This window comes from Phocoena phocoena, chromosome 20, assembly GCF_963924675.1.
Source record: "Phocoena phocoena chromosome 20, mPhoPho1.1, whole genome shotgun sequence".
NCBI classification, from domain to species: domain Eukaryota; kingdom Metazoa; phylum Chordata; class Mammalia; order Artiodactyla; family Phocoenidae; genus Phocoena; species Phocoena phocoena.
The window spans coordinates 2,349,149-2,368,996 of record NC_089238.1 but is presented as its reverse complement, the minus strand read 5'-3'; the positions used below and the strand labels follow the sequence as shown (position 1 = coordinate 2,368,996).

The window sequence follows — 19,848 nt, the reverse complement described above, 5'->3', positions numbered from 1 at the left end:
GCATTAATCAATATGAAGGATCTCAACGTAAGTGTTTACATGAGGAATAAATGAATTCTATTTTCACTTAAAACAAAAATCTTCACGTTCTAACCCCAACAATGTGAAGAACAAACTTGTACAGGACAAGAACAGAATAGACAGAAAGAGAGAGAACAGGTTTTAAACTGCTGGAGTGGTCTATCTGAGTCACAATGTCTCAGGACTATAGTGATGGGAGTGAGGGTGGATTCCAGAGAAACTTGGGTAACAGATCCACAGGATTTGATGTAGCAGGTAAAGAGGGGCGTGCAGGTGACTCTCCAGTGTGGATTCTCTGATGTGCAAAGTGTGTGCTCTGCCTGAAGACCTTTCTACTTCTCTTATGGTTGTGGGGTCTCTCTCCCGTGTGCACTCTTTTGTGCTGATTGAGGTGTCCGATTTGGATGAAGGTTTTCCTGCATTCCTTGCATTCATACGGTTTCTTTCCAGAGTGAATCCTCTGATGGACACTAAGGGACTGCCGATGGCTGAAGGCTTTGCCGCACGCACTACATTCATAAGGTTTCTCCCCAGTGTGACTTCTGCGATGACAGATGAGGGACGACTTTGTCTTGAAGGCCTTCCCACATTCAATACATTCGTAGGGCCTTTGGCCAGTGTGAAGCCTCTGGTGCTGAGTGCAGGAGGAGTTGTCGCCAAAGGCCTTCCCACATTCCATGCACTTATAGGGTTTCTCTCCCGTGTGAACTCGCTGGTGTTGAATAAGGTGTGTGGTCTGGCTGAAGGCCTTCCCGCACTCCTTACACTCGTAGGGTTTCTCTCCTGTGTGAGTTTTCTGATGCTGCGCCAGGTGAGCCTTCTGGGTGAAAGCTTTGCTGCAGACCTTACAAGCATAGGGCTTCTCTCCGGTATGAATTCTCTGATGGGTGGCCAACTGGGAACTGATGCTAAAGGACTTACCACATTCCCCACATTCAAAGGGCTTCTCACCAGTATGAATCCTCAGATGGCTAGCAAGGTGTATATTCTGCCTAAAGGCTTTCCCACATTCTTTACATTTAAAAGGCTTCTCTCCAGAATGCACCCTTTGGTGCTGAGTGAGTGAGGCATGATGGCTAAAGGCTTTTCTACACACCTCACATTCGTACGGTTTCTCTCCTGTGTGAATTCTCTGATGGACAGTCAGGGATGAGCCATACCTAAAGGCTTTGTCACACACATCACATTTGTAGGGCTTCTCTCCAGTATGAATTCTCCTGTGCTGATTGAGTCCGATGTGATCACTGAAGGCTTTCCCACAGTCGATGCAGTCAAAGGGTTTCTCCCCAGTGTGATAATACCTCCAGTGACGGATAAGGGATGTGTTCTGTATGAAGGCTTTCCCACATTCCATACATTCGTAGGGCTTCTTGCCGGTGTGACATCTCTGATGTCGGGCAAAGGATGAGCCGTCACTGAAGGCCTTTCCACATTCCTTACATTTATAGGGCTTCTCTCCAGTATGAATTCTCTGATGCACGGTGAGGGATGAGCTCTGGGTAAAGGTTTTCTTACATTCATTACATTTGAAAAGTTTTTTTCCTGCATAGATCCCTGCATGTTTTATTACCACTGAACTTGGGGGGAAAGTTTTCTTAACTGAATCACAGCGGTGAACTCTCTCTTCTGAAATGTCCAAGTGGAACCATCTTCCAGATTTGTTATACGGACACTCTCTTTCCTTAGAGAGGGTTTTGTTGTGAGTGACTGCCTCCTGCCTGAATTGTGTCTTCTGACCTGCCAGCTTCCTTTCAAACAGACCCTCAGAATCCCAGCTTCCTCTGAAAGTGGAACTCTCTAGGTTAGTGTTTGAAGTTCTGTCCATTACCACTTCAGCAAATGAATCCTGCTTCGGAAATAATTCCTGGGTCTCATGTATAGACTGCTGGCCTGAAAGATATCAAGAAAATAAACAAGAAACAAACATTTCTTTTATCATGGGCTGGGAGAAAAGGAATCTACTAAAAGGAAAACCATGAAGAAACTCACTAATTGGTGAATTAAACCCTAATTAAACTACATAAATTGTGCACCTCTAAAACATGTGAACATGCAGTCTACAATGTATGTAAGACGAGCCCAGACTGGATTCATACAGGAACCCAGAGAGGTGAATAGAAAAAAAGATAAATGTACGTGGAATCAGTCACACATCAGAAGCATCAGGAGTCGGAAAAATGTTCTGTAATCACATCACCTAAAAATACAGTCTATGACAGTCATTCTCTTCACCCTTTCTCACCCCTGGCTATGCAGCTTTGATGCCAGGGCAGTCATCATGTCACCAAAGTTGTTCCAAGAAGCACATCAAACACAAAAGGACAGTGTATTCTATGACGTTCATTAAGAGTCCTGAAAGCCCAATCACTCCCCTACAACCAGAAATGGTGTTTCTGTCAATGTATCTTATTTGACTGATTTCAACAGAACCTACAGTGCCAACTGATGGCTAAAGTTCAGCGGTCACATAGAAATCATTTTTACACTGACCTGCTTGCTTCTGCAAGCCTGACAAAATCCTCATTTCTTCTCTGGCCATTTAAGTAATGGAATTTCTCATTCTGGAAAGACTGTTTCTATAAAAATAGTGAGTGCTGATATTATATTTAATTACATCATACACACCACTGATTGGGTATATGGCTTACCTCAGACTACAAGCTTGCAGGGAGGAATGATTATGTCTGAAATCCCTTCGCTAAATCACTTAGCATGTACCAAAAACTTGTGCAAGTAGAGCTATATCACAATAAATGTACAGAGATCAAAGTGGTGCTGGGGAGAGAGATGATGCAGAGAGTCAGATGTTTGGGAAAAGATGATCTTTAAAAAAGGAAAATAAAGTATTTTTTTTTAAATGGCATCTAAACACTGAAAGCTTTCCTTCTTAGGTCAATAACAAGACAAAGATACCTGGGAAGTTCCAGCCAGAGCAATTAGAAATAGAAATAAAAGTCATCCAAATTAGAAAGGAAAAAAAAAACTGTACTTGCTGATGATATGATCCCATATATAGAAAACCCTAAACAATCCACAAGAAAGGTATTAGAGCTAATACATCAAGTCATCAAAACTGCAGTATACAAGATCAACACACAAAAATCAGCTGTATTTCCATACACTAGGAATGAACAATCTGAAAAGGAAATTATGAAAATAATTCCATGAAAAATAGCAGTGAAGGAATAAATTATTGAGGAAAAAAGTTACCTTAAAGGGTGCAAGACTGTACACTGAAAACTACAAACACTGCTTAATAAAATTAAGAGCTAGATAAATGGAAAGACATCCTGTGTTCATGGATAGAAAGACTTAATAATGTATTCATGGAGAGAAACAAGGAAGAATTAAATAAGCAACAGAAACAAGACCAAACAAATTTGTTGTACAGTACAGATGGGAGTAATATATCTATTAACAGAAACAAAAAACCATGAATGAAACAAAAATCAAAGCTAAAGCTTCTATAAATGAAGCTACCAATCTAAAATACTGGATAGCAAGAAACACCACATGCAACCTTTCAAGCCACAGGAAATTGGGGGAAAAAATATCACATTTATAAAACAGGATTTACATTCATGCTATATACAGGCAAGGAAATATGACCCAGCAGAAATGTGGGCAATGGGCATGAAGACATCACTAACAGAGTATAAACCCTGAATGGATTTAAACACATGTATTCACAACCTCACAAGTAGTCTGCAAAATAAAAATTAAACAAAACTCAATTTTCACCCCACAGCTTGGAAAATATTTTAAAAAACCCAAAATACTATTAGTGAAGATGTATGGAAACAGGTATTCTCATATATTGTTTACCAATGGTATTACGGCCTGTTATGTTCATGAAACTTAAAAGACATGTATACTTTGATCATGCAAAGAGATATGAACAAACTGGACCACAGTTTATTACAGGTGAAAACCAGAAAAAACCTAAAGGTTCAAATACCCTCAACAGTAAATTAGTTAAGTAAATTATGGTATTTCCATATATTGTAATACTAGAGAGCCACTTAGATGAAGTTTCTGTCTACTTTTTAAGGATACAAATAGAAGGAGAAATCATAAAAGTAGTAATATATTAGACTATATAAAGTTTTTAAAAATTTTATGTACAATTAAAAAAATTCTAGTGAAAAAATACTTATTACCATATGTAAAAGATAGTTTGAGACAATACATTAAAAAATTAATGTTCACATTAAAAAACCCCCACTGGGACTGGACTGGCAGTGCAGTGGTTAAGACTCTGCACTTCCACTGCAGGGGGCATGGGTTTGAACCCTGGTTGGGGAACTAAGATGCCACATGCTGCGTGGTCATAACTACTGGGCCCATGTACCTCAACTAGAGAGCCCGTGTGCTGCAAACTGCAGAGCCCACATGCTCTGGAGCCCATGCACCACTGTTAGAGAGAGAAAACCCACACGCCACAACTAGAGATAAGCCCGCGCACTGCAATGAAAGATCCTGCATGCCACAACTAAGACTGGACACGGCCAAATATTTAAAAAAAAATCAAAAACAAAAAAAATTTAAGACACAAATAGAGAAATGGATATAAATGAGGGACATTTTACAAAAGGATAAAGACAATAACAAAATTTGAGGAAAGTATTCAACTCATTTTCATAATAAAAAAATAACCTTAGGCTATAATCTTTCACCAAATAATAAGCTAAACATTTTCACCAAACTACCCAATGCTACGATGATGCAATTAAACCCATACATCTAGTCATCTGGCCATTGCTAGAGTCACTAGAACAGAAAACTCTCAGAGCTCAGCAGATTTCCACTTCCAGGGATACAGGCATCCCCAAAATGTACAGCCTTCACTAACATAAAGGTGCCTATTATACTTTTAACACCAAGAAATGTGATGCAACCTAATTGAGCAGTGGCACACGGAACATGGAACTCACGTGAAAACATCGGTACGCAGGACGGAACGCAAACTCTATTTCTACCACGTAAAACAACATATGTGTTCATCAGGGCTTGCAGGGCCTAAAGTTGTCTTGTTAACATATTGTGATTACGGGTTATGATTTTCTATTCCTTTCCCAGACAGGTGACAGGATTACACTTTCTGAAAACCATTATTTTCAAAAGAAGTTTCTTTTCCTTCCTTGTGTATCGAAGAAATGGCCCTCTGCCCACGTCTTCTTGCAATCCATCTGCCCACCCTCTCCAACCCAGACAAGGATTCTCTGGGGGGAACCCTGTCCTTTGCCTCTTTAAGGCCATGTTGGGAACTTCACAAGCTCTGGTTTATGCAAGTCATCCATGCACATGTCATCCCCTCCATGGGAGTAAATATTTGATGGCTGAGGACAGAAGTGTAAATTCCCTCGTTCTCCAATCGCCTGCCAATGTCAAGCCAAGAGGCTCCCTCCTTCAATTTGTGGTTCTTACAGGAATGGATGAATCACGAAGTGAGTGGCCATGTGACCATGAACATCAGACCTTTGGAAGACAGCTCCAGAAACCCTTGGGGTCTGGAAGAGATCATTTAAGGAACCAAGTGGCTGATCCATGTCTGAGTGGCCAAGGACAAGAGCAGAGCTACAGGGAGGAGTTATCAACCAAGAGAAGGTGGGGTGGGGGGGCAAGGAGGAGGGGAGGAAGGAGGAGGAGGGGGGTAGGAGAGGGGGAGGGGGGAGGGGAGGGGGAGGGGAGGGGGAGGGGAGGGGAGGGGGAGGGGAGGGGAGGGGGAGGGGAGGGGGAGGGGAGGAGGGGAGGAGGGGAGGAGGGGAGGAGGGGGGGAGAAGGGGGGAGGGGAGGGGGGAGGGGGGAGGGGAGGGGGGGAGGGGAGGAGGAGGAGGGGAGGAGGGGAGGGGGGGAGGGGAGGAGGAGGAGGGGAGGAGGGGAGGGGAAGGAGGGGAGGAGGGGAGGGGAAGGAGGGGAGGAGGGGAGGGGAGGAGGGGGGAGGGGAGGAGGGGAGGAGGGGGAGGAGGGAGGAGGGGAGGAGGGGAGGAGGGGGGAGGGGGAGGAGGGAGGAGGGGAGGAGGGGAGGAGGGGGGAGGGGAGGAGGGGAGGAGGGGGGAGGGGAAGGAGGGGAGGAGGGGAGGGGAAGGAGGGGAGGAGGGGAGGGGAGGGGAGGAGGGGAGGGGGAGGGGAAGAGGAAGGGGAGGGGAGGGGAGGAGGAGGAGGAGAGAACAATGTAATTTTCAAAGCTCGGATCTCAATCTTCTTTCCAAACCCGAGGACGTGGTGGGCTTTCTCTGTACGTCAGGGAGCACCTGGCCTCTTTGGTGAGAACTACACTCTGGCCTGCAATGGCATTTCCACCCCAGGCCTCCCGCGCTCACCTGGGGACGGGCCTCTTGCCAGCTCTCCTTTCACCACCCAGGGTTCCTTCCCAAGGTCCAGCAAAGAGACCAAGTCTGGCTCAGACACACAATGTCCTGCACATGGGAAAAGACAGGGGTTTCAGTCATACCCTTGGCATTCTTAAATGGACAACCAATTCCTTGGCTTTGAAGGAAGAGCGCTTTATTACAGGAAGGACCAGGAAGAAAAGTGAAGAGTATTTTAAGGATATTGAAGTTGATGCTTCAAGTATGACAAAGATACCAACTTTCAACTCTACAAACGTCACACTCTTAAGAATTGCGAGTAAAAATTCAACCCAGTGCTTTGGAAGACAACCCTGCCATCCCACCCCACCCCCAAACACACACACAATTCAAAACTGAGGAACGAAAATGGGGGCTCCTGAAGTTTCAGATTTCGGAGAGGAACATCCTTACCTACTGCCCCCAGATTGTGGTCCTCCCACACAACATTCTTACAGAAACTCTTCCGAGTTGGGTCTGGCTGCTGGGAGACATCTACGGCCATGTTCGTGATGGTCACCAAGTCCTGAAATGGTACAAACACGTTTCTCATCAAACTGTGCTCGTGAACCCACGATGGCTCTGTGGGGTGGGCTGCATCCACATGCTGTGATGTACCAAGAATTTTCACTAGGTTCTGAGTGATGCCGGTCACATGACGACTGAGCTAGCTATGTCGTATATGTTTAGGGGGAAAGAAAAGAAAAACAGGGGAAACTGTTTGTGCCATGGAGAATCTACAATTTCTTGGAGGAGAATGAAGGTACAGAGAGTATGGATTTTCTGAAGTTCCCTGGAGGCTTCCTGACGTTCAACACATGTTGTTCAATTAAGTCTGCAGAGGGTTTTTCTCTCGTATGAAATCTCTGATGAAAAGGAAGGGTTGAGATCCTATTCAAAGTCTTCTCACATCCATTACAAGTCGAACATTTCTGATTTAAACAGACTTGTTTACGACTTGCTGTGACCCCGTGTCCCCCTTGTGTGTATCAAGACTGCAGGTACTCTCTCTTCTGGGGGGACACTCTGTCGGTATGCAGCCCTGGATTCCAACGGAAACTTCTCCCACACTTACTGCAGACAAGATCGTTTCTTTGTGAAGGACACAAGGAAGCTCCTGGGAGTCATCAGCGCTGCCTCTGTAAGTGCCTTACTAGGAATCTCGCCAAGTCTACCTCATGCAACTTATCTGTAAGTGTGTCTCTCCCTCCATTTACACCCTGACTCACCAGATGCCTCTCCAACACAGCACTGTAACCCCAGTCTTCCCCTAGAACGGAGCACTCCAGACTGTAGGTTGTGGGCCTCTCCATTAGCACCGCCTGGGATGACTTTTCTTCACAGAAGCTCTTCTTTGAAGCTAACTCCTTGGTCTTTGGCAGAGCCCGTGAGTCTAAAAGATATTTTTAAGAAGGTAAATGTCTCTTCGATTACATACCAGTATGAAGAAATTTTCCAAAATGTAATCAGATGGGAAAAAATCCTCAAAAAAAGTATACTGTTTCGAAAGCTGTTTTGTATGACCAACTAGCCTTCCATTCCCAAATTTGTGTAGCTTTAACCCTAAAGGACACAATGTGAGTTTTCACACCTAAAGGTTGACCAAGTAGTGCATGTTATGGTTTTAGCAGGAGACTGGAGAAAGAGATCGAAGTGCAGGAGGTGAGAGAGCTCACAGAGATTTAAATCTAAGATAAAATGTGGCCAAAATAGACAAAGAGGGGCAGAGCCTATTGAAGGAAACGCTATATGATCCTTATCTCAGCGCTATTATGGAAGTCTCACTTTGACTCTTTCTCCATTTTATTTAGCAAAAATTTCTTCTCTCTCCTTTTTTTTTTAAAAACTAACGTCTTTTCTTTATGATTACAATGCTAACTAACCAATGTTCAGATTCTGGCCTTAAAAGTACAAGTCTTCAAAATCAACTACAGTCTCAGCAACAGAAGAAGGGTCAACAGAAGGGAAAAAAAGCAGTTCTGTCTCAGAAAACTAGCTCAGAGAATGTGATTTAGTACCATGATAAATGGAAAACTTTTCCCCAAAACGCCATTCCAGTTCTCCTGGGCCATACGATGACCCATGTGAGTCGTCAGAGTTTGTAAACTGTCCTGTTGATACAAACTTTTCTGCCGAAGTACGGTTTGAACAAAGAGGTCTTACAAGATTCTCAATTCTTTAGAAATGGTAGTCATTTCCTATTACAGGAACCTCCAAAAGAAATCTGTAATTCTGATTCCTTGTCTTACTTGGTTAACTTGCTATTCCAGAAATAGTGTTGTGTGGTTGAAATCTCTGTACTCCCAAGTGGTATAAATATGATGATATCTGCATCACAATATCTGCGAGAACATACCATCAAATCAGAATCAGTGTCCTTTCCTTCTGAGAGCCAGTCGCCCACCTGTGCGCAGCCTGTTTGCACGGGGGAAGTCCGCCTGGACCCCAGACAGATCACGGCCCAACACAAATCCTCTCCTGAACTACCAATGTCTTTCTTCTCGTTCTCACCTTTCTGCTCAAGGCTCTACTCTTGTACCTTGTTTCCCTGGCTTGAAACCGGGAATAACCTTTTTCTTCCGCTTAGGTACCTATTTACACTAATCATATGTAGGACAGTACTTTCTACTGCACTTATGTGTACAGAAATGTCTTATCGCCCCTATGGGATGGTTAATTTTCTAACAGCTTACGCTCATCTTCCCAGCCAGCACCTGGTGGGCTCACTCAAAGCTGACGTGCAGTAACAATCAGTTAAAGGAAGTCTGTAAATGAAAGTCATTTCATCAAAGAGAAATAAGATAGTAAAACCTACATCAGAATCAGCCGAAGATTTTTAAAGAAAGTGACGACTGTGTAAGTGCGAAAAGCAAAAGGGTAAGACGGGTGCTGGGAAAACATGAGATCCAGAGGACAGGACAAGAGTTAAAAGAATTGTAACACGACTTCCCTGGTGGTCCAGGGGTTAGGACCCTGCCTTCCACTGCAGGCGGGAGCGCGTTCGATCCCTGGTTGGGGAACTAAGATCCCAGAGGCTGCAAAAAAAGTTACACTTGGTGGGGGGGAAGCAGAGGTGGAGAGAAGAGATGGGGAGAAGGAGAATTTGCAAAGCCCAGGCCTAGATTTTCCCTCCAGGCCAGAGGCTCAAGGCTGCTGATGATCCCAGGTGTCTGAAGGTGCGGAGCTGCGACTGCCATGGCCTCACCCCACCTGGGTCTCCCACGCTCACCTGGACACCCGCCTCTTGTCAACGTTCTCTTCGCCGCCCAGGGCTCCTTCCTCTGTTCCAGTGAGGAGATCATTTTGGGCTTAGAAACACAAAGTCCTAAATATGTAAGAAGAAACGGGACGTGGTCATGCTGTGGGTCTGTCCTTGGCTTGAAGGAAGAGGATGGTGCAGGGTGTGGTGATGAGGAGGGAGGGGGGGCCTTTACCCAGCGAGACCAGGCTCCTGTAGTTTTCCAGCATCACACTCCTGTACAGACTCCTCTGAGCAGAGTCCAGCCACTCCCACTCCTCTGGGGAGAACTCTACAGCCACATCCCCAAATGTCACCAAGCTCTGAAACGACAAAAGCACATTCTTGCTGGACCAGTGCTCAGGCCCTGCCCCCCAAATGCACACGTCGAAGCCCCAACCCCCCGTACCCAGAAGGTGACTGTATTTGGAGACGGGGCCTTCAAAGAGGTGACTAAAAGTTAAATGAAGTCGCACGGTTGGGCCCTGATCCAATCTGACTGGTATTCTTGTTAAGAGGAGGAAGAAATCAGGGATGGGTGAGCGCAGAGGGAGGACCATGTGACAACAGAGCGAGAGGGCGACTGTCTACAAGTCAACGAGAGGCCTCAGGGGAAACCAACTCCGCTCACCCCTTGGTCTTAAACTTCTGTCCTCCAGAACGGTATACTGTTTGTTGTTTTAGCTGCCCAGCCTGTGGTGTTCTCCTTATGGCAGTCCTTGCAAGTTAATATAGGGGCCTAAGGGTTACCTCCTCTTCATTTTAGGTAGGAGATTATACATGTAAGGGAAAATACCCAGTGATGTGGAAATCTAGTTAATTACTGGACAGCGGGCCTCATTACACTGTAAACTTCAGAGAGAAGAGAAAAATAGAGAGCCTCTACCCTCGGAGAACTGGCAATTTTGTGCTGGTGACAGGAGGTACACACGAGAGAAATACATGACATCAATTAGAAACAATGAATAACAGAGGCTAAATTGTTCCACGCACAACAGGTACCAGAGCGTTTTTTACCATGAGGACAGTCAAGTGTCCTGGATCAGCACAAGAATGGGGAAACAGGAGACACTGCTTTGGGAAAGATCCCCAGTGTTCTCATCGCTTCCTGCAAGTAATGATAAATCCTTCTTTCTCCCAGGGCGGGGAAAAAAAAAAAAAGAATGGGGAAATAAACCTGGAGGTGAACATCACATGACTAAACCCCAAACTGTGTTCTAAGGATTTCTATTTGCTTTTAGTGTTCACCACATGTTGAATGTTCATTTAAAACAAACAAACTAACCGAATTCCTTTTTTCTGAAATAAAGATGAGTGTATAATTAGAATGAAAAATACGATAAAGCTTTTCATTAATAAGATGCCTTTGAGAATCAAGGTGTATTGTACACCACAGGGAATACAACCAACATTTTGTAATAGTTATAAGTGGAGTATAACCTTTAAAAATTGTGAATCACTATGTTGTCAACTACACCACAATTACAAAAAAAGAATCAAGGTGGCATCTCAGAGAAGCGGGCAAGTATCGAGGAGGCACTGCAAGCCCATCTATGACTGGGCCTGCTACTCGTGCACTGCGGGTGGAATCTTATGTAGCATAATTTTATGATTTCAGTGTACAATGCTGATACATCCTAATGTATTCTGAACATTTATTCAATTCAAACTCTGACCCCCAGAATCTGAGGCTAACAGAAGGTATACTTAAATATCTGGCAGCCTTGGGATTTTCAAAGCATAGACTCAAATCAGGAAGCAAAAAAGTCCAACTACCCCGAAGGCTGAATTCAGGACTCTGTCCACTCACCGGCTCTGAAACCTCGGCTAGTTACTTAACCCCTCTACGTCTCAGTTGCCCATGTTTAAAAGGGAAACATCAATAAAACCAACCTCACAGACCGTGACATGGGTTAAAAAGGATGGCACAAGCATGGCGCTCAGAATGTGAGGTGCCGTGTAAACACCAAATGAACGTTCGCTCTGCCGACTTTGACCCACGGCTCAACCTTTCCATTTAAATTCTACCAGCAACGAAAGCCCCTTGGAGATTTGTTATCTGTTGAATAATATATAATACTATCACACGTTCTTTAACTTGCACCAACTTTGAAGATTTTTAACTGAACTGTGTAAAGGGTTCTGTGAGTGGTATCTTGCTTTGTGTGGAGATGGTGAAGTCCCGATGCAGGGCTCTCCTAAGCGGGAGACGCCAAGGCCCCATAAAACACGGAAAACACCTGGTGACACTTGCGGGAAACAGCCAGGAACTGCTTAGTCAGCCTTGAGCAAAGACGTGCTCAAATGCAGGCCAGCTCACAGCAGCAAGTCCTCAAGTGAGTGCACCCAGCCTCAAAGGCAGAGGAACGGATTTGCTGGCTGAGTGGCTGGCAGGAGCGCTTACCTCGCTAGGCAGGCTTGGCTCTCGTTCCCCGGGTTGTTCACCCTGATCTGTTACTGACCTGCATTTTGCACCTGCGGTTCCTTAAATGCCTTCAAGTTTTGAAAACTGCACGAGACTCAGCAGTGGAAATATTTAGGTATATGAAAACCCAAACATTTCGAAACATATGCTAAGTGACATAAGCCAGAGAGAAGGACAAAAACTGCATGATCGATCTCACCTATATGTGGAATCTAAAATAGTCCCAACTCTTAGAAATAGAGAGAATGGTGGCTTCCAGGGGCCAGTGGAGGGGGAAATGGGGATGATCAAAGAGTAGAAAGTTTCAGTAATGCAGGATGAGTAAGTTCTGGAGTTCTAATGTACAGCACAGTGCCTATAGCTAAGAATACTGCACTGTGTTCTTTTCTTTTTTGGCCACACCCCACGGCTTGTGGGATCTTAGTTCCCCAACCAGGGATTGAACCCGGGCCCTCAGCAGTGAAAGCACGGAGTCCTAACCACTGGACCGGCAGGGAATTCCCTACACTGCATTCTTAAAGTCGGCCAAGAAGGTAGGTCTTATGCTAAGTGCTTTCACTGCCAAAAAAGTAAGAATACTAAAGAGGGAAGGGAGGAAACTTTGGGAACTGATAGATAAGTCTATGGCCTTGATGGGGGTGCTGGTTTCATGAGTATATATTTATCCTCAAACTCAGCGAGTTGTACATATTAAAAATGTGCTGCTTTCTATGTGTCAATCTTGCCTCAACAAAGTGGTTTAAAAACAAACAAAACATTTCAATGCAGATTTTTTTTTTTTGGCAAACATTTTCAATTGCATTCAAAGACACAGGTGCTGAGACAGAGGCTACTTTTCTGCTGCTTTTCTGACCCAATTCTAAAAGATGGGATTTTGGGACTTCCCTGGTGGTCCAGCGGGTAAGACTCCGTGCTCCCAATGCAGGGGTCCAGGTTCAATTCCACATGCATGCCACAACTAAGAGTTCGCATGCCACAACATAGATCCCACGTGCAGCAACTGAGACCTGGCACAGCATGAATGAATGAATGAATGAATGATGGGTTTTTGCAGGTTCCAATCTTACAATTCTAACTGCCTTCTCCTTGGCTGGGAAGTCTTGTACTTAATTTTTTCAGATATTCAAATAGCTTTCTGATATTCCTTACTAAATGAAACAAAATATGTACATTATATGGAGTATATAAATTGTATACAAATTACAGTATCTTTTAAAATATCTTCACAGGATCTTTACAGTAACTTTATAAGTCTGTTGGAGCCAGAGAAAATGCTGCTTATTTTTCTAGCACTTGTTACTACTTTGTTATTGGTAAAACTGGAATTTGGGGGCCCTTAAAGAGAAGAATACAAGTTCAAATATTTTCTTATACTTGGCAACTGGGTTTTTTTGGTTTTGATTTTTCTTCTTAATAAGAAACATTCCCTTCCCCATCTCTCCAATCTCATATTCCAGAGGGACCCCAAAGTAACAGTATGTGTATATCCTTTTAAGACATTTTCCCAGTTTATACAGATTGCTCCTTATATACAGAATCAATGACTTTTGTTAGCTCTTTGTCTGAATGTTTGTGTCCCCCTAAACTTCCTATGTTGATATCCTAATGCCCTGTGTGATGGTATTTGGAGGTGGGGGCCTCTGGGAGGCCCGCCCTCATGAATGGGATTAGTGTCCTTACAGATGAGGCCCCAGAGACCTCCCCAGCCCCTTCCACCATGTGAGGACACAGCGAGAATGTGCAGGTCCTGGTCTAATTCCTGTTGCCATCATACAGACGTGCAGACTTTCAAGTGGGTTTCACAGGGTCATACTACACCACGGAGGAAACATACAGGTACAGAATCTGTACTGATAGTATGAAATTGATCTGGTGCTTTAACTCTCAAACATAATAAAGACGAGATAAACTTTAAAAACAAATAAAAAGCAAAAAGCAACCTTATCCTTACAGAAAAATACTCTGTGTTAACATTTTACAGGAAAAAAACGAGTAAAAAGTATTTTACAGGAGGGACTTCTCTGGTGGTCCAGAGGTTAGGACTCCATGCTCCCAATGCAGGGGGCCCGGGTTCGATCCCTGGTCAGGGAATTGGATCCCACGTGCCGCAACTAAAGATCACACACACCGCAACTAAGACCTGGTGCAGCCAAACAAATGAGTAAAAATTAAAACAAACAAACTAGTTTAAAAAAAAAAGTATTTTACAGGAAAAAAAATGCACCAAAGGGGTTTTTTTTGGTTCAATTCAATTCAGTTAATTTTTAAAATACACAAATGAAAATTCTGTAATAATTTTTTGAGGGGGGTAAAGTTTACTTTTTTTTAAAGTAAAAAAGTAAAATCTAGAATTCTAGCTTTTGAGACCCTACTGCTGTTCCATCCACATATAATTTTTAAAGTATTTTGCTTTCATGTAACTTTGGTAAACTTTAATCCACAAGGAATGAAAAACTTCTGGGAATATACTCATAGAAAGTAATCAGAGATAATGCACATTTTCAGGTATAAAAAGTATCATTGTAATGCTATATTAAATAGTGAAACATTGGCTCCAGGAGAACTTTAAGACTACATTCACACATTCATCCACCACCTATTTTCCATATCAGGCGCCGGGGCAAAAGAATCCAAAATCCCTGCCTGTGTCAAATGTACTTTGTGGTACAAGAGAATCAGACAAGAGAAAACCAGATAAACTAAGTATACAGTATATTGAAAAGTGCTAAGAGTCTTAAAAAGTAAAGCAAGGAAGAGGGATGTGAGGAATTTGGGTGGGAGGCTCTGAAATTTTAGACACAGTGATCAGGAAAACAAGAAGGCAACTTTTGAGAAAGTAAAGTGAGTGATGGGGGAGTGTGGTAGCACACGTCAGAGTTCAGGGGGCCGGGTCACTCGGGGCCCTGTCAGTCACATTAAGGAGCTGGCCTTCATTTGGGAAAGCCATTGGGGCGTTTGAGCAGAGAGTGGCAGAACAGACTCCTCTGGCTGCTACATTGGGAAGCGACCATGGGGAGCATGAAGGGGCCAACGGCAAGATAATGAGGACCGAGGCGGTGGTGGCAGTGGTGATAACTGTCAGATTCTGGGTACAACATGAAAACAGTGTTGACAGGATTTGCAAATGGACCAAACGTGGGAGGTGAGGGCAAGAGAGGAGACAAGAATGACAGCAGAGCTTCTGGCCTGAGTAACTCAGAGCATGAAACTGCCACAGAGACAGAGGCAATTGTCGGGGGGAACCCCAGGAACCTGGGTCTGGACGTGTTAGGTTTGTGTTACCTATTCGACATTCACGTGGAGGAGTCCAGTTGGACACAGAGGCCTGGAGCTCAGAGGAGAGCTTTGGGCTGGAAAGGCGGATTGGGAGAAGTCAGTCCTTGGCTGGTCTGTGCAGACAAGAATGGGCTGACCTCCCCAAGGAAAGTGCTGCAGACAGACAAGAGGAGAGAGCCAAGTACAGAGCCCAGAGGCACAGGGACAGCTGTAGGTCAGGAGGGTGAGGAGGAACCAGCAGTGAACGCTGAGAAGTCAGGAAGGCGGGAGGGCCAGGGTGAGCTCTTTCAGGGGGTGGCAGTTACCTGTTTTTGTAAGTAAAATTTTATTGGAACGCAATCCCACCCAATCACTTACGTATTTTCTGTGGCTGCTTTAGCTCTACAAGGCAGAGGGAAGTAGCTGCAGCAGAGACCTCACAGCCTGCAAAGCCTAAAATATTTACTACCTGGCCCTTTACAGTGAAAGCCTACCAAGCCCTGAACTATTTCAAACGCCAATGGTCGTCAAGTGCCAAAGATAATCAGGAAAGACGAAGAACTGAGCACTGCCTTTGGTAATGTGGATGGAGATCACTGGTAATCTATGCAGTCTGGGCAACTGGAACCCAACTCATACGTTTATGAGCTGGCAATCACAAATTTAGGAGACACAGCTGACAGAAACAAAGAATTTATTAGCATTCTAAGAAGGAACGCAATCAAGTGAGGAAAAGACAGCCTTCCATATTGCACCGGGGCTGCCCTTTCCTCTTCCATCTGCCAAACCTCTCCTCTCTCTTCAAAACATGGGGCTCAGAAATCACCTCCTTACTCTTCCCCGACAGGCAGCTAGGAGCCAAGAGTTCCTCCCGCCCACTCTCACAGTACCTGGTCCTAAAACTCACACTCAGAACCCTGTATGCTTCCATGACTTTCCACCCACAGGCTGTGAGCTCCTTGGGAGCAGGGACTGGGGCTTAGCCATCTGTCTCTCCAGGGGCTGGCACAAAGAGAATACCAAACACACCAGGTACAACACAAGGGGCTGTCCTGTTTGCACTAAGGAGTACCTTTCTGCTCCGTCAGAGTCCCTCTGAGAAAAGCTGCACAGGGAGGGGCTGAATCGTTTCTTCAATGAAGAACGAACTCTGAGTGGGATGAAGAGAAAGCAGGGAGGGAGGCCCTGGGCTGTCCCTGTAGCCCGTCACTCACCAGAATGTGAGGAAATGGGAACCAGCTCCCCTGACAGGTCTCTTAGATTGAAAACTTTTGAAAGAAAATAAACATTATTAAGTCCTGAAAAGCAAGCTTGCATTTCAGAGAAGAGAGAGGAAATGCCAACTCACCTGGGAGGTGGCTTGCCGTTCAATTCCTGTCCCTGCCGCCTCCTGCTTGTGTCTCCTCACCTGGACAAAGGCCGTGTCCCTGGAAGGCAGAGCTGGGGGAAGAGAGAGAAGTAGCTACAGGCCAGATCTACACCATGCTCCCTTCCTGCTGACTCTTAAACGACAGCTGTAAATCTGAAACGGATTCAACAAGTGGAGCGTCAAATGCTAGAGCATGAGTAGGATGGGACCAGTTTTGAAGGGTCACCTGGGATGTGGTCACTACTCTACTAGGGGCTGTCACGGGTAGGGAGGGGGGGTGTCTTCTCTCTAGGAGCCCTGAAACAGGGAGGTGGCCGGTTAGAGTGATCCTGTACCGCGGACTGATGCTCTCGGGTAGAATTTCCAGGCCTTTGGATGCCCCCATCCAACAGCCCCGGAGTCCAGGGACGCCATTCACCAGCACTTGGGCCCCGAGAAGCCTCCTGTCCCAGACCCCACCCTCCCCTCACCCTGAGGGGATGAATTCGTCCCCGTCCACCCGCCGGGCCACCTGTCACACTCACCTCTGTTCTCAGGCCCCGTGGTCGCCGCTCCCCGCTGGCCCCTGGATGTAAGGCCACTCCTTGCGCGCGGCCTTCCCCGGGCAGGGCAAGGGAAAGCAACCGGCGTCCCCGCGCTCCGGCCGCGGCCCGCTCCGGGCTTTGTGCGGGGGACGCCTCGCTGCGGTGGGGATCCCAGGCCGCAGGCCCGCGCTCTCGCCGTCCCCCGCATGTCACCACCGTGCGCGCACACGCCCCCGGGGTCGCGAAAACACACCCAGCCCGCCCGGGCACGCCGGGCACCCAGCCGGCCCCGCCCGGCCGGCCGCGGAGCCCACCACCCTGCCTGGCCAGCTGGAACCCAGGTGGCGGGCCGCCGCCGGAAGTAGGCTCGTCCGTCAGCCGCGGCGCCCTCTGGGAAACGGAGTCCCGGCCGGCGTCCCGGCGGCGCCAAGAGGAGAGAGGGCGGGGAGGACAGGGCCCGTCTGGACCTACACAGCGTCCGTCGACTCGGCCCCAAGTCAGCGGCTCCTGGCCCTTCCGGACCGCGGCTGCCCAGGTGCTTGTCCACATAGTAACCGAGTCTGGCCGGAAGCACAGGCCGCGCCGCTAGATAGGACAGCGCCCCAAGGGCTTCTGGGAGTCGCTCCCGGCTTGGAGCGCGCAGGAGCAGTTGCAAGCCGGGGCGGGGCTTATGGCGAGGGGCGGGGCCGCGGGGGACGTTGATGATGTCTCTGGGCGGGGCAGGTGGTGTGGTCCTTGGAGTTCGTTTCTCCCGGTTGTCCCCCAACAGAACTGGGGGATGTGCGGTGGGGGAAGGGCAGGGTCCAGAATGTGATTGTGATGGGGTGTGTGTGAGCACAGCGTGTCTTCGTGTGTCCGGTCTGCATCACCTTTCACCTCAGGTGGGTCCCCTCTGCTGATACAGGGGCCTCCCCCATCTCCCACACCCATCCTCCAAATGCCAGGCTTCAGGGACCAGCAGGAATGAAAAGTCTTCCCCCAAACTTTCCCCTAGGCTGGCTCCTTTTTGTCATTAGCCTCTCATCTCCTGGGAGAGAGCTGCGCAGCCCCGCAAATGCCACCAACCCCTTGTCAATGAAAATAATCAATAAATATATAATAAAAATAGAAAAGAGTTTTATTTGCGCCAAACTGAGGACTATAGTCCAGAAGACAGCCTCCCAGATTTTTCTGAGAAATTTCTCCAGAGAAGCATGGTTTTCAGCACAGTGTTATATACTGTCAGAGCAAAGAACATTAAATAAGTCAGAGGTACATTTCTTCAAGGTTTCAAAACGAAAACCAAACTAAACAAAAACAGACCAGCGCGTATACAGCGAGTATACAGAGAGTCAGTATGGCCTTGGCACCTGGGAAGGGAGTCTTATTGAGGGAGGACCAGCATTGGCATCCCAGGAAGGGAGGCATTTAACCTTTCTTTTTAACACATTCTTTACTTCTGGTCAGTGTGCCCTTTTCTTCAATAATTAAAGCAGATGTACAATACATGTTTGACAGGCCACAAACAGGCTATTTTAGTTAGCATAAAATTCAGATTAACTCATGTAAAATGCAGAATGACTTCCCCATACCTTTTAAAATCCCCTTCATAACGTTCATCATTATCTGAGTTAGCTGATGCTTTTATTCATTTACATGTTCAGGGCTGGTCTTATCAGAGTCGTTCAGAGCTTTTTTATTTTTAATTTATTTTATTGAAGTATACTTGATTTACAATGTTGTGTTAGATTCCAGATTTTAGAAGGAAGGCTTTCAGCTTTTCATCGAGTATTATCTTGCCTGTGGGTTTGTCATAAACAGCTTTTATTATGTTGAGATATGTTCCCTCTATACCCACTTTCATAACTTTTTATCATGACTGGATGTTGAATTTTATCAAATACCTTTTCTGCATCTATTGAGATGATCATGTGGTTTTTTTCTTTTCTTTTGTTGATGTGGTGTATCACATTGATTGCTTTGTGTATGTTGAACCATCCTTGTGACCCTGGGATGAATCCAACTTGGTTGTGGTGTACAACCTTTTTTATGTGTTGTTGGATTCAGTTTGCTAATATTTTGTTGAGAATTTTCCCATCTACATTCATCAAAGATATTGGACTGTAATTTTCTTTTTTTGGTGGTGTCTTTGTCTGGTTTTGGTATCCGGGTGATGCTGGCTTCATAGAATGTCTTTGGGAGTGTTCCCTCCTCTTCAATCTTTTGGAAGAGTTTGAGAAGGATTAGTATATAAATTCTTCTTTGTATGTTTGGTAGAATTCACCTGTGAAGCCATCTGGTCCTGGACTTTTGTTTGTAGGAAGTCTTATTTTTTTAAATTACAGAGTCTATTTTATTTCTAGTGATTGGTCTGTTCAAATTATCTATTTCTTTTTGATTCAGTTTTGGTGCACTGTATGTTTCTAAAAACTTGTCCATTTCTTCTAGGTTGTCCAATTTGTTGGCGTATAATTGTTCGTATTCTCTTTTTTTTTAAATTGCATTTCTGTGGTATCAGTTGCTATTTCTCCTCTTTCATTTCTTATTTTGTTTATTTGGGTCCTCTCTCTTTTCTTCTTGGTGAGCCTGGCCGAAGGTTTGTCAATTTTTTTTACCCTTTCAAAGAACCAACTCTTTGTTTTATTGATTTTTTTCTATTGCTTTTAAAAATCTCCATTTTATTTATT

The 19,848-nt window shown here is 45.4% G+C and overlaps 1 protein-coding gene across 1 annotated transcript; it reads right to left on the bottom strand.

Moving 5' to 3' along the window:
• Nucleotides 1-205: 205 nt before the first annotated feature.
• Nucleotides 206-18,112, bottom strand: ZFP28 (ZFP28 zinc finger protein). Its single transcript, XM_065899050.1, has 9 exons — nt 18,052-18,112; nt 17,183-17,953; nt 16,638-16,729; nt 9,806-9,932; nt 9,601-9,696; nt 7,601-7,764; nt 6,786-6,897; nt 6,345-6,440; nt 206-1,911 (listed from the first exon to the last, which is right to left on the bottom strand). Exons 1-9 carry the CDS (start codon nt 18,110-18,112, stop codon nt 206-208), a joined length of 3,225 nt encoding a protein of 1,074 aa, XP_065755122.1.
• Between the last annotated feature and the right edge of the window lie 1,736 nt (nt 18,113-19,848).

Bases quoted from the DNA above. Each gene is read 5' to 3' on its own strand.
- ZFP28 (XM_065899050.1), bottom strand. From the start codon at position 18,112: ATGGGTGTGGGAGATGGGGGAGGCCCCTGTATCAGCAGAGGGGACCCA. The intron at 16,730-17,182 runs GTGAGTGTGACA...CTCTTCCCCCAG, and splicing joins CACGGGGCCTGAGAACAGAG to CTCTGCCTTCCAGGGACACG. The intron at 6,898-7,600 runs GTGAGTCAGGGT...GTACCATTTCAG, and splicing joins CTGTGTTGGAGAGGCATCTG to GACTTGGTGACCATCACGAA.